Source organism: Crinia signifera, chromosome 2 (assembly GCF_055691185.1).
Source record: "Crinia signifera chromosome 2, ASM5569118v1, whole genome shotgun sequence".
Classification (NCBI taxonomy): domain Eukaryota; kingdom Metazoa; phylum Chordata; class Amphibia; order Anura; family Myobatrachidae; genus Crinia; species Crinia signifera.
In genome coordinates this window covers 171417116-171429509 of record NC_139218.1, presented here as the reverse complement: position 1 = coordinate 171429509, position 12394 = coordinate 171417116, and the positions used below count along the sequence as shown (strand labels likewise).

The window sequence follows — 12394 nt, the reverse complement described above, 5'->3', positions numbered from 1 at the left end:
GAGTCCCCGAGGCAGATGGCAAACCCCTGCAGAGCTAGCTTCGACTGTGGCCGCTGTGTCCGAAGGAGCGAGTTAAGCTCGCTCCGCCCCCGATGCAGCTAGGTCTTAGGTGTTGACAAGGGGAAAGCGATCGCCAAGGGGTAGCCCAAGAGGACAATCTGACTACTGGGCCTTGCTGGGAAATGACTTCTGACTGCCGGCACCAGGCCAAGACGGGATTGCGACCTAGTCGCAGGCACAACTGACAGCGAGGAGTCCCACACAACACACCCCTGGGACAGCAACTCCTCAAAGCAGGGATCAGAAGGAAGGGGATAATTCCTGCCTAACAGAATCTAATGAAGACAGGCAGGGAAAGGATCCAGGAGGGATTCAAAGAAGTACTTGAACAGGATAAAGATAACGACAGGCCCACGGAGGGGCAAAGCCACGGAGGGCTACTGGGAAAAGAAAGGAAAGACCGGGGCTCCACTGGAGCACTTACGTGACCCACGGCAAGATGGAGACTGTGGGTCAGACGCAGACTCAACCCAGGAACAGGACACCCACGGAAGGCTGGGAGACAGGAAGAAGCTGGAAGCAGATCTCCACAGACAAGGACCGAGGGACAGGACACCCACGGAAGGCTGGGTGACAGGTAGAAGCTGGAAGCAGATCTCCACAGACAGGGAACGAGGACCAACACCATGGGAACCGGATTTACATGCTGGATGCTTGGCGAGCAAAGAGCTATAACCGGCGTCTGTGCCCAGCAGACGCCGGCTATTTATTTGAAAACTGTGCCACCTGAGTGACGTCAGGCGCGCGCGTTCCCGGCCGCCGGGCGGAAGTTCGGGAGCGTTGCCTGGCAACGCCCCGACGCCCAGTCTCAGAGTGAGGCTTGGGACGCTGCTGGCAACCTCCCCAGCCGCGTCACCCTACGTCACATCCGCCGTCCGCCCGGGTGCATTGAATACCGGGCGGTGGCGTGCAACACATAATGCCTGTTACACATGTCGCACATTATTAATGCATTTATACATGACACCCATAAGGCCCCTACACATATGCCGAACACTATTGCACAACCAACCCTCCTGCAGACAGCACTCGCACAGCCGCTAACACTGTGACCTCTGCCTCTGCTTGTATACAGATGTTTCCTCATACATCTTGCTTCAATAGGCCATGCAGCTCCTGACCAGTTCTGCTAAGGTTGGGTGCCTTTTTTGCTGAAAATGTATCTTTTTTTGCATTGCTATGTGACCAGGACACACAAGGGGCTTCCGATGATTAAAATGATATGTGGCATGCCTATATTCTGTGTGCGACTGTGGCTGTACCTGCATACGGAATGATACAGTGATTTTCATGAATACACTATTTCATATGCAGATACAGCCTCACTCACACACAGAATATAGGCATGCTGCATATCATTTTAATCAGCAGAAGCTGCTGGTGCCCCTAGGCATTCCAAACGCCCTAGGCATTTGCCTAGTTTGCCTATGCCTAGGGCCGGCTCTGGCCGCAAATCGATTTTATGGAAATTGCTGTATATGGATGAATAAAGTGTTTGCACATTTTTATCTACAGGTATAAGAAAAGGACTTTTATTTGACATCCACCCGAGCGCCTATTATTTTAGACTCCTAATTCTTTTCTGTATCACTATATTTTTTACTGGCTGATTGAACCAGTAAGGCAGTTCTGGAGCCTGGCTGCTGGGAGGGGCGCTTTTGAAAAAAAATCACACACCATTCCTTTTAACCCTAATGTAGATCTGGTCACTGCTAAGTTTCAAGGCAATGATATGTTTCTTAAGCTGTGTACACATGGTGCAATATCACTGGCAATATGGTTGTTGAGCGACCATATTGGCAGTGATTTGTTTGTGCTGCACTGATAAATCGCCAGTCCAGGGGTGCCCGCATGTGTGCTGTATCAGTCCAGGGGTGCCCACATGTGTACTGTATCAGTCATGGGGTGCCCACATGTGTGCTGTATCTGTCCAGGGGTGCCCACATGTGTGCTGTATCAGTCCAGGGGTGCCTGCATGTGTGCTGTATCAGTCCAGGGGTGCCCGCATGTGTCCCGTATCAGTCCAGTGGTGCCCGCATGTGTCCCGTATCAGTCCAGGGGTGCCCGCATGTGTCCCGTATCAGTCCAGAGGTGCCCACATATGTGCTGTATCTGTCCAGGGGTACCCACATATGTGCTGTATCAGTCCAGGGGTGCCCACATATGTGCTGTATCTGTCCAGGGGTGCCCACATGTGTACTGTATCAGTCCATGGGTGCCCACATGTGTGCTGTACAAGACCAGAGGTGCCCACATGTGTGCTGTACAAGTCCAGGGGTGCCCGCATGTGTCCCATATCAGTCCAGGGGTGCCTGCATGTGTCCCGTATCAGTCCAGGGATGCCCACATGTGTGCCATATAATTCTATTGGTGCCCCCATGTGTGCCGTATAATTCCATGGATGCCCGCATGTGTGCCATATAATTCCATGGGTGCCCCCATGTGTCCCGTATCAGTCCAGGGGTGCCCGCATGTGTATAGGTGGGTTGCTCCTTGTCGGAGCTGGGGGCATGCCTGCAAACTGAGAATAATCTTGTTTATGTGATCCGAAGATCCATTCCCCACATTTATTAAATCGGTTAGTGGGGGTGCAGATCCCAAACAGTAACAAGTTTACGTATTTAAAGAAAAGAGAAAGGACTGTTGTTCAGGGACCGCACTTTAATCAATACACATAAAATTTTACTTTTAATTATTATTTTCTAAAAAATCCCTTTATAGGATATGATGAGAGGCCGCAGTGAATTTATAGGGGTTAAAATCATACATACAAACACATACACATAAACACACAGATGGTGTTTTAAGTGAACAAAATAGAAGGAATGTGCCCGCATGTGTGCCATATAATTCCATGGGTGCCCCCCATGTGTCCTATATCAGTCCTGGGGTGCCCGCGTGTGTGCCGTATAATTCCAGGGGTGCCCCCATGTGTCCCGTATCAGACCATGGGAGCTGCCCCTTTTTTTAATGAAAAAGGGATGAGCCAAGAGTGCTGTATAATTCATGGGGTGTTGCTAAGTCTGCCGTATAATTCCAGGTGTGCTGCTCTTTTTCATAATTAAAAGAATACAAATTTTTATTTTTACTGCAGGAATTTGTCTGCCGTATAATTCCATGCCTGCCACCATGTGTGCCGTATTAGTCCAGGGGTGCCGCCATCTGTGCCGTATAATTCCATGTGTGCTGTATCAGGTCAGGGATGCCCGCATGTGTGACTTATAATTCCTGGGGTGAGCCAAGTGTGTCCTATAACTCATGGGTTGCTGCAAAGTCTGCTGTATAATTCATGGGGTGCTGCTGTGTGCCGTCACAGTCCAGGGGTGATGCTAAGTGTGCCGTTTCAGTCCAGGGGTGAGTCAAGAGTGCTGTATAATTCATGGGGTGTTGCTAAGTCTTCTGTATCAATCCAGGGGTGCTGCCATTTTTTTAATTAAAAGAATAACTCTTTTTACTGCATGAGTGTCACTATGTGTGCCGTATAATTCCATGTGTGCTGTGTCAGTCCAGGGGTTCCACCATCTGTGCCGTGTAATATCATGTGTGCCATCATGTGTGCTGTATCAGGTCAGGGGTGCCACCATCTGTGCCGTATAATTCCTGGGGTAAGGCAAGTCTTCCCGTATAATTCATGGGGTGCTGTCAAGTGTGCTGTATTAGTCCAGGGGTGATGCTACAGTAAGTGTGCCATATCAGTCCAGGGGTGCTATTAAGTGTGCTGTATCAGTCTAGTGTTTGTGCTGCCCACTTGTGTTGCTTGTCATAGTTATCCAACTACTTCTGTGCAACCTTTTGGCCTAAAAACAATATTTTGAAGTGTGAGGTGTTCAGAATAGACTGGAAATGAGTGGAGATGAATGCTATTGAGGTTAATAATAGCGTAGGAGGAAAGTAAAAAAAAAACTAAATTCTGTGATTTTAGTGTTTTTTATGCTTTAAAAAAAAAAAAATTCAGAATCCAAAACCCAAAAACCGAAACGTTAAGGGGGTGTTTTGGCAAAACCCAGTAGAACCCCAAACCTGAAGGCAATCAGAACCCAAAATCCAAAACCCAGAACGCGAAAAGTGGCCAGTGCATATCCCTACTTAACATAATTATCCAGATACCTCGGTGCAACCTTTTGGCCTAAAAACAATATTGTGAGGTGTGAGGTGTTCAGAGTAGACTGGAAATGAGTGGAAATGAATGTTATTGAGGTTAATAATAGCGTAGGAGAAAAAAAAAAAACCTCAACATTTTGTGATTTTAGCAGTTTTTATGCTTTTTAAAAAAATAAAAAAAAACAGAACCCAAAACCCAAAACGTTGAGGGGGTGTTTTGGTAAAATCCAGTAGAACCCAAAACCTGAAGGCAATCAGAACCCAAAACCCAAAATGCGAAAAAGTGGCCGGTTCACACCCCGAGTCTGCTTAGAGAAGCATTCTAAAAAGTTAGAGGTGAAAAAGCTACTGAGGTGAAGCATGAAAAGAACCTCCCAGAAACAAAAAGAAACGAAGGGGGCAATGAATCAAAACTTCAACAGTGGTAGAGTGGAGAAGTTGCCCATAGCAACTTATATTGTACATAAATGATAGCTAGAAGCTGTTTAATTGATATGGGCAACTTCACAACTTTGGTTTAAAGATCCATCAAGCTTTGCAAGGCTTTCATGCACTGCTATTTTGAAGAGTTTTTTTTATTTTCAATTGTTGTTGCCTATTTTGTTCTCAGCACTATTTTAGTATTATCGCAAAGTCATTTTGTTTTGTTATTTATTTTAAAAGTTTAATGCTTTGTGAACAGTGCATTAATTTTGTGGACAATTTGAATAATTTGTAATCATTTGTTTACATAATTTACTTGTGTTCATATTTTCAACACTATTATTTATTTAATATTATAATATGAATAGCCCATTTGTATATTTGCATTGTTAGTACAGTACTTACTGGGGCCAGCCCTCAAAGGTAGATATGGTGAAAAGAGACATCATTCCAGAGAGAACATTATCAAAGTGGAATTCACTATGAGTCCAAATTCGGGGCTTCAGCTCCAGCTGAGTTGGGTCATTTTCTTTTTCCATAACGAAATAACCCCTAAAAAATAAAAAATAAATTTTTAAGAGAAATAAATAGTACTTTATTAGGACACTGGAAATACATAAAATTATACATAAGTGTACGAGAACAATCAATAAAGGCACATTCACAAATAAGGATTTACAGTCTGTTGGCTTTGAATATACCTGCATTCCTCTTCTGTTGTCTTGGTTGCATCAGTACAGCTGAAGAACTTACCCTAAAACATAACAATTTACAGAATATTTAGGCTATTGTCATGTGTAATTCAATACCATCTCTTAATTATTGTCCATAGAATTGAAAGTCTACATACTGTATAAGGCAACTAAATCTAACAAATAGTTATTGGCAAAAACTTGCTTGCTTTATAATTACAACAAATAAATAAATTAATATATAGAAAATTAAAAGGTAGTCAGTGTGGAGAAAACCGCATTGGACAAAAAAAAAGCAAGAAAAAATATGTCATATTTTGATGGTGGCATTTTGTGTTCAAAAGGGGCATATACACAAAAATAGGGACTTTATAGTGTTAATAAGAAGAAATTAACACAAATATAACATTTTCCATCTAATGAAATATTGACTTTATAAATCTAATAGGAATATTTCTCTTTTGCAGTAGTCCACATTTAAATGGCAGTTAAAATATGCAGATGCAAGCTGACATACTGTAATAGTGTATGAACATAAAGCTACAATGCTCCCAATTTATGTTGGTGGGGTCTGCGCATGGGCGAATATGTGCACGTGCAGACTCCCTGTGCAAACGCCTTCGGTGAGTGGGAGGGAAGGGAAGGGGGAAGGCCGGGTTCCGGCAGCAGGGGATGCCTAGCGTTTTAGGAGAATTTACGTTGGGTGTTTCCTGGGAACGCAGGCAGGTTGATGCTTGCTCGGGACAGCAGATAACGTCACATGATATCAGCGCCTCCCCCCATTTTGGCCATCTCCATCACAAATAAAAGGCGGATCACCAGCCACACATGGGCCGGAGCATCATGGAGTGTCTGTGCCTCCAACACCGCTACGCCACTCTGCAGCACAACCAAGGGTAAGAGGCAAGTGAGCGGGATGCCGCTCCTTGCCATTTCTTCACCCACACCTCTTGCATGACATTTCACCCATATCGGATATACCACCCTCCCTAAGGGGATTTACACCCTGGACATTGACTCTCAGCCACCTGAATAAGATATAAGCCCGACGGGTTTATGGTTGAAAGGGGTCTGCTGACACCCCGATACCCACCAGGGCTTATTCCAGGCACGCTAATCCCCACATACCCACCCCACACCCACCTGAATGAGGCATAAGCCTACAAAGGCTTATGGTATAAAGGGGTCCGTTGGCACCCTGTTCCCCTTAAGGGCTCATTCCGGATACAGCTGTATCTCTTTTCCTGCCGCATTGTTCATTACATATGTATATATACCTTATTTCAGTCACCATTGAATACAATCTTGTGTTACATTATTTTTATGATGCAATAAACACCACATTGAACAAATTATAATAGTGTGCCACATATTGTACCCACCCGCCACACAGCATCTAGGTACCAGGTGAGCGCTTAACTACAACCTTCCACAAATAAAAGTCAGTCTAGACTGACTTTTATTTGTGAACGGGAAAAAAATCATTAGATGGTTGGTGACCATTCGATGATTTTTCATTAGTGCGGCTGCATGCAAGGGGATGTGTAAGCATACACATCCCCTCGCATGCAAATGCGGGCATTTGCGCAGAGAAGTAGGGGGACATTCGTTTGACTGGTGGGCAGCATTTACCTGTTTGCTAGGCTACGAAGATAGGCAGCCTACCTCACAGGCCTGAATCAGGCCCAAAATACTGGATGGGTAAAACCATAAGTAGGCAACTGGAAACAAAAACCTTGCTTTTTTAGCGGCCGCACACGCTGTTTCCCCTGTCGCTATTAAAACCTAGCAAGGGGGAAACAGCGGGTGCAGGGGGTCAGTTGAATACTGACCCTGTGAGCTGTGACAGTGAGCAGTCAGCACTGCTCACTGCCACAGCGAGCAAAAGTCATTAAATACACCCCAGTGTTTGATTATTTGTTTTTGCTTGGTTTCATGTCATTTGGACATCACATCTGAGGGGGGACTAATAAGGATACGAATAAACCTAAAACATCTCGGTTTTTTGCTTACACACAGGAATATTGTGAGAGACTGTTGACATCAGTGCAAAACATTATTATTATAACTATTGTTTGTTATGTAGAGTGACAGACAAACATATTAGAACAAGTACTAAAATACAAACTCTGGTTGTTATTGTCACAGGTGGTGGATTAGATTGTGTGGTGCACAGGAATAGATGATTGACCAGAAGATGTAAGTGTAAAACAAGCAGGTTTAATGAAAGGACTTATATATAAATGACATGAACTTGAATCAAATACTTCTTTGATGAGCAGTCACAAATCAGAAATAATAAGTCTTTGCAAAAACCTGGGAAAGAACTGAGAAACAAGTATTTGCATAAATATTGGAATTGGTGTTTGCAGATTGATTGGACGATTGGAAGATTGAAGATTGGACAATTAGAAGATTTAAGATTGGACGATTGGATGATTGGACAATTGGAAGATTGGACAATTGGACGATTGGACAATTGGAAGATTGAAGATTGGACAATTGGATGATTGAAGATTGGACGATGGGAAGATTGAAGATTGGACAATGGGAAGATTGAAGATTGGACAATGGGAAGATTGAAGATAGGATCCGGATCAGGAGGTAGAACCGGAGGGTACCATGATGGTCCAGTGGCTCCCCGGGAATGGAGGTAGATCAACGGACCGGATACCAGGAAGAGGCTGAGATGAGGTCAGAGGCCAGCAGGGACTACTGACTGACAGGACACAGTGAGCAGAGGCACTAGCAGGAGTCAGGATCTTCCCAGAGCTGTGTACTGCCCAAGAGACTCTTTGCACTGACCCAGGATAGCCTAGGCAGATCCCCTTTATGGCAAAGGGGTTGCTGCCATTGGCCACCTGGACAGAGGAGGAGGGAAAGACCCAGACCTGGCCAATCACTGTTTTGCCCTGTCCCAAGATGGTGGCACCGGCCTCCCAGCACCTACCAACACACAGTCAGACTGCCACGCCTCCAACAAGCCTTTCAGAGCCAGCATCCTGTGCCGCCATGACCTGCTGCCACCAGCCCGACTGAGGACTCCATCAGACACATGCCAGCCGATGGCGGACACGGATGGGTGAGTACTGTGTCCGCCATGTCACAGTTATTTTATGATGTATTAATTTCCTCCATCTACAAAATATCTTTCATCAATAGGTGGAGAACCCAATCAGGACCTCTTGCCTTTCAGACTTTGTTTTACTGCTGTCGCAATCAATCCACTGAGCAGGATTTTCCTTATCGTTTTGGCTGTTAGCTGCTGAGCTTTTATTGCCTATTTTACTTGGTCCAGGCTATGGCTGTTGAGTGCCTATTCATTGATCCAATAACCAGCATTTGGAGAACGTTTTCAGGGCTGTTCACACTCTGGAAGACTCCAAGATTGTTGAATGTAAGAGGCAGACTGGATGTTTCTATGTTTATGATTAATGTATTGCAAGCTCCTAAACTTCTGTTTGCAAATTATCCACTGTTGCAAATTCTGTACATCAATACCAACATCATCCATAATGCTGCTAACAAATTGGAGGCACCACCAGCTATACCTAATTTGGCAGGACAATCCCATTTTAATGGTACTGTACCTTCTTCCGACCTGCAGGCCATGTTGTCCTGCAGGGGAAGACGGTTGGAAGGACACTCTGTCACTACTGCTTTTAAATGATCCAGTTTATAACCCATGACATCTGCAGACGTGTCCCTTTAATCCTCTGATAACTATACTTGGTGTTTGTCAGGAATTGGAGAGTCCTTGAGAAACTTCAGTTTGATATACTGGATAATTAGGGGTAAAAGCAGATGTCCCAGATGTAAAGTCGAGTTAAGTGGTGAGTTCTCAAAGATACAGACAGTGGATGGTAAATGCCAGTTGGGGGTGATTTGTAACCCCCCAACTGGCATTTACTATCCACTGGCAGCACCTTTGATAGTAGCAGCGTCATTTACACACATAATGTCCGTAGTAGCAGCACCGCGTATATGCATAATGGGGGTGAATCTAGTTGAATTGCTCCCCTGAGCATTCACACAGTGGAGCGATTTTTAGAGACTGTGCATGCGCATAAGTTTTTTTTAATATATACATTTTATTTGCATTGAGGCAATTGAAATGCATTACAATCATATACAATGTTGTACAACAAGTACTATAAGTGAATACAATCAGTAGAAAGATAGATATTTGCAACAGTCAGCAAGGATCTGAGGTCAGGATCCATTTGCTCATCTCTTATAACACTTAATATAGGTGTACCTCATGGTTGTGTGCTAAGCCCATTTCTCTACTCTGTTTTCACCTCCGACTGTATACCAACCTATGAATCAAACAGCATCATCAAATTCGCTAATGATAAAACTGTTGTTGGTCTCATTAGTAATAATGATGAGACCACTTACAGGGAGGAGATACATCACTAGGCTACTTGTGTAATGAGAATAATCTGGTTCTTAATGTCAGTAAGACGACACATTTATCGTAGATTTTAGGAAATCACTGAAATCTCAACATGAACCTGTTCAAATTGATGGAATGGATGTCGAACGGGTCTCTAGTTTTACGTTTTTGGGAACCCACATCTATAAACTTGGTCTGTGAATGTCGGAAGTTTGGTTAAAAAGGCTCATCAACGTCTTTTTTTCCTGACAGTCCTAAAAAGTCACCTGTCACGATCCGGGTATCACAACAAACTTATTTACCGTTCAGATGCTTGAGAAGACTGGCGCTGCACTCCAGACATGGTTTCCACTTGCGCCATGTCTGCGCTGCCCGCACTGTACAGCATCTGCCATGCCCGCTGCCGTGGACTCAGCGCTTGTGCTTCACTCCCTGCCTGTCGCTCCCGAGGTTTAGCTTCAGCCTCCTGCGGCTTCCATGCCATCGCCATTACAGTAGCTCAGACCATGTGCCAAACAAACAAGGTTTCCTGCCTTTCCTAGACATGGGAGCAGCCAGGTCTTTCCTGTCACATGTTCCAGTCTCCGACAATCCTGGCGATCCCTTAGTCGGGCTCAGTGCCCCTTGCAAGGGAATTCTTACCAAGGTGAGAAAAAGGAGAACTAGGTGCTGATGTGAGGTGCTTTTACCACAATTAAGCTGCTGCTTGGGTGAGGTGTATAGTAAACCTCTAAAACAAATAACAAAAGCCGTGTATATGGATACCTATATATAGAAGCAGCGCTAATACCTTGTAACAAATCAATTAGTTGGGATTGCCTGAAAAAAGTAAAATTTATTAAAAAAAATAATAATTAAAAACATTTACTACGTGCGAGCAGCCTTGTATTTGTGATAATGTGATTGGCCAATTTCCAAGTCCTCTATAAAGGCAAAAGGGAGATTTTTGGAAACACAGCTAAGTGACAGCTTGTAAAGTCTCACCAACTTTTGTATGGGATTTTTTCAGATGGGGTCCAGTTGTCCTCACTAGGATGCGGTTGTGCTTTGATGGTATTGGGCCGCTGGGGTAAGGTCTAGGACCTTGTGGGGCTTCCCAAACAGGTGGATGGTGCTTTTGTTGAAGCAATGCTGGGTATCCAATTCAAAAACTTTTATGCCAAGTGGAGGATGAGATGTGATGCCAAAATTAATGACCCGCCTTTCCACTTCCACTGCTTCCTATAAATAGGCTGGGTGAACTCCAAGCTGGGCCAGTGCTACTGATCTATTCCTGAGGTTATTACCTGTTGGTGTGTTCTGTCTCCAAGCTGTGTTGCAGGTTCCAGCCACTGAGGATTCTACTTCTTCCAGTTCATGTCCTCTCCTGCAAGCAGCTGTCTGGCTCCAACATCGGTGCTCTGTCATCGTTCATCTCCAACATCGGTACTCTGTCATTGTTCATCTCCAACATCGGTGCTCTGTCATTGTTCATCTCCAACATCGGTGCTCTGTCATCGTTCATCTCCAACATCGGTGCTCTGTCATCGTTCATCTCCAACATCGGTGCTCTGTCATCGTTCATCTCCAACATCGGTGCTCTGTCATCGTTCATCTCCAACACCGGTGCTCTGTCATCGTTCATCTCCAACATCGGTGCTCTCTCATCGTTCATCTCCAACATCGGTGCTCTGTCATCGTTCATCTCCAACATCGGCGCTCTGTCATCGACCTCTGCAACATCGGTGCTCGGCCATCGCTCCTCTGCATCATCGGTGCTCCGCCATCGTTTCCTTCTCATAATCGGTGCTCCGTCATCGTTTCACTCTCACCATCGTTGCTCCGTCATCGAAACACCAACTTCATCATTTGGGCTCTTCATCCTTCCACGTCACCATTGCTGTCATCCCATCACAGCTGATCACACAGGTACCTTCTACATCGATATCCACCCCCATCGATAAATCACATCATCGATGTTGTATCAGTGACTCTCTGTGCTTTCCCGTGAAGTGCCCATTACCTTCAATACCTTCATCCCGTGACCATCCTCCTTGGTATCCAGCTTCTCACAGTGGTCAGTATCCTTTACCATTTGCATTGAATATTATTCTGTGGACTCCATCTGTGTTGTTACACAGCTCCTCATATATATGTTCTGGACTACATCAGTGCGTCAACACTGCACCATCCATATTATACTGTATGTTATTGGACTTCATCAGTGCATACACACTGGAACTAACTTGCCTCTGTACAAATCATTGGTTAGACCGCACCTCGAATACCGAGTACAATTCTGTGCCCCAACTATAAAAAGGACATCATAGAATTAGAAAAAATCCAAAGAAGAGCAACTAAGCTTATTAGGGGAATTGAGAATTTAAGCTAGGAGGAGAGATTAAGCAAGCTGGGACTATTAAACTAGAGAAGAGACGTTTAAGGGGGGACATGCTCAACATGTACAAATATATCAGGGGCCAATATAATGAACTGTTAAACACCCTTTTTTCTGCTAGACAGGAATCTAGGAAGAGAGGGCACGAGTTTAGATTAGAAGAAAAAAGATTGTGTTCATCTAGAAGAAAACATTTCTTTACAGTCAGAACAGTCAAACTTTGGAACTCTCTTCCTGAAGAAGTGGTGTCGGCAGACACTATAAATACATTTAAAATAACGTTGGATAAACATTTATTGGTTAACCCCTTAAGGACGCGGCCTATTTGGGCCCAAAGGACGC

At 44.6% G+C, this 12394-nt stretch overlaps 1 protein-coding gene across 1 annotated transcript in view; it reads right to left on the bottom strand.

Annotated features, from left to right (window-relative positions):
- CACNA1S (calcium voltage-gated channel subunit alpha1 S) overlaps positions 1-12394 on the bottom strand; it is a 761524-nt gene that overhangs the window by 269071 nt on the left and 480059 nt on the right. Inside the window, exons 24-25 of the mRNA XM_083173194.1 lie at positions 5286-5338; positions 4990-5136 (exon numbers count right to left, since the gene is read on the bottom strand). Coding sequence (XP_083029320.1) covers positions 4990-5136; positions 5286-5338 — 200 coding nt within the window. The remainder of the gene's footprint in view (positions 1-4989; positions 5137-5285; positions 5339-12394) is intronic.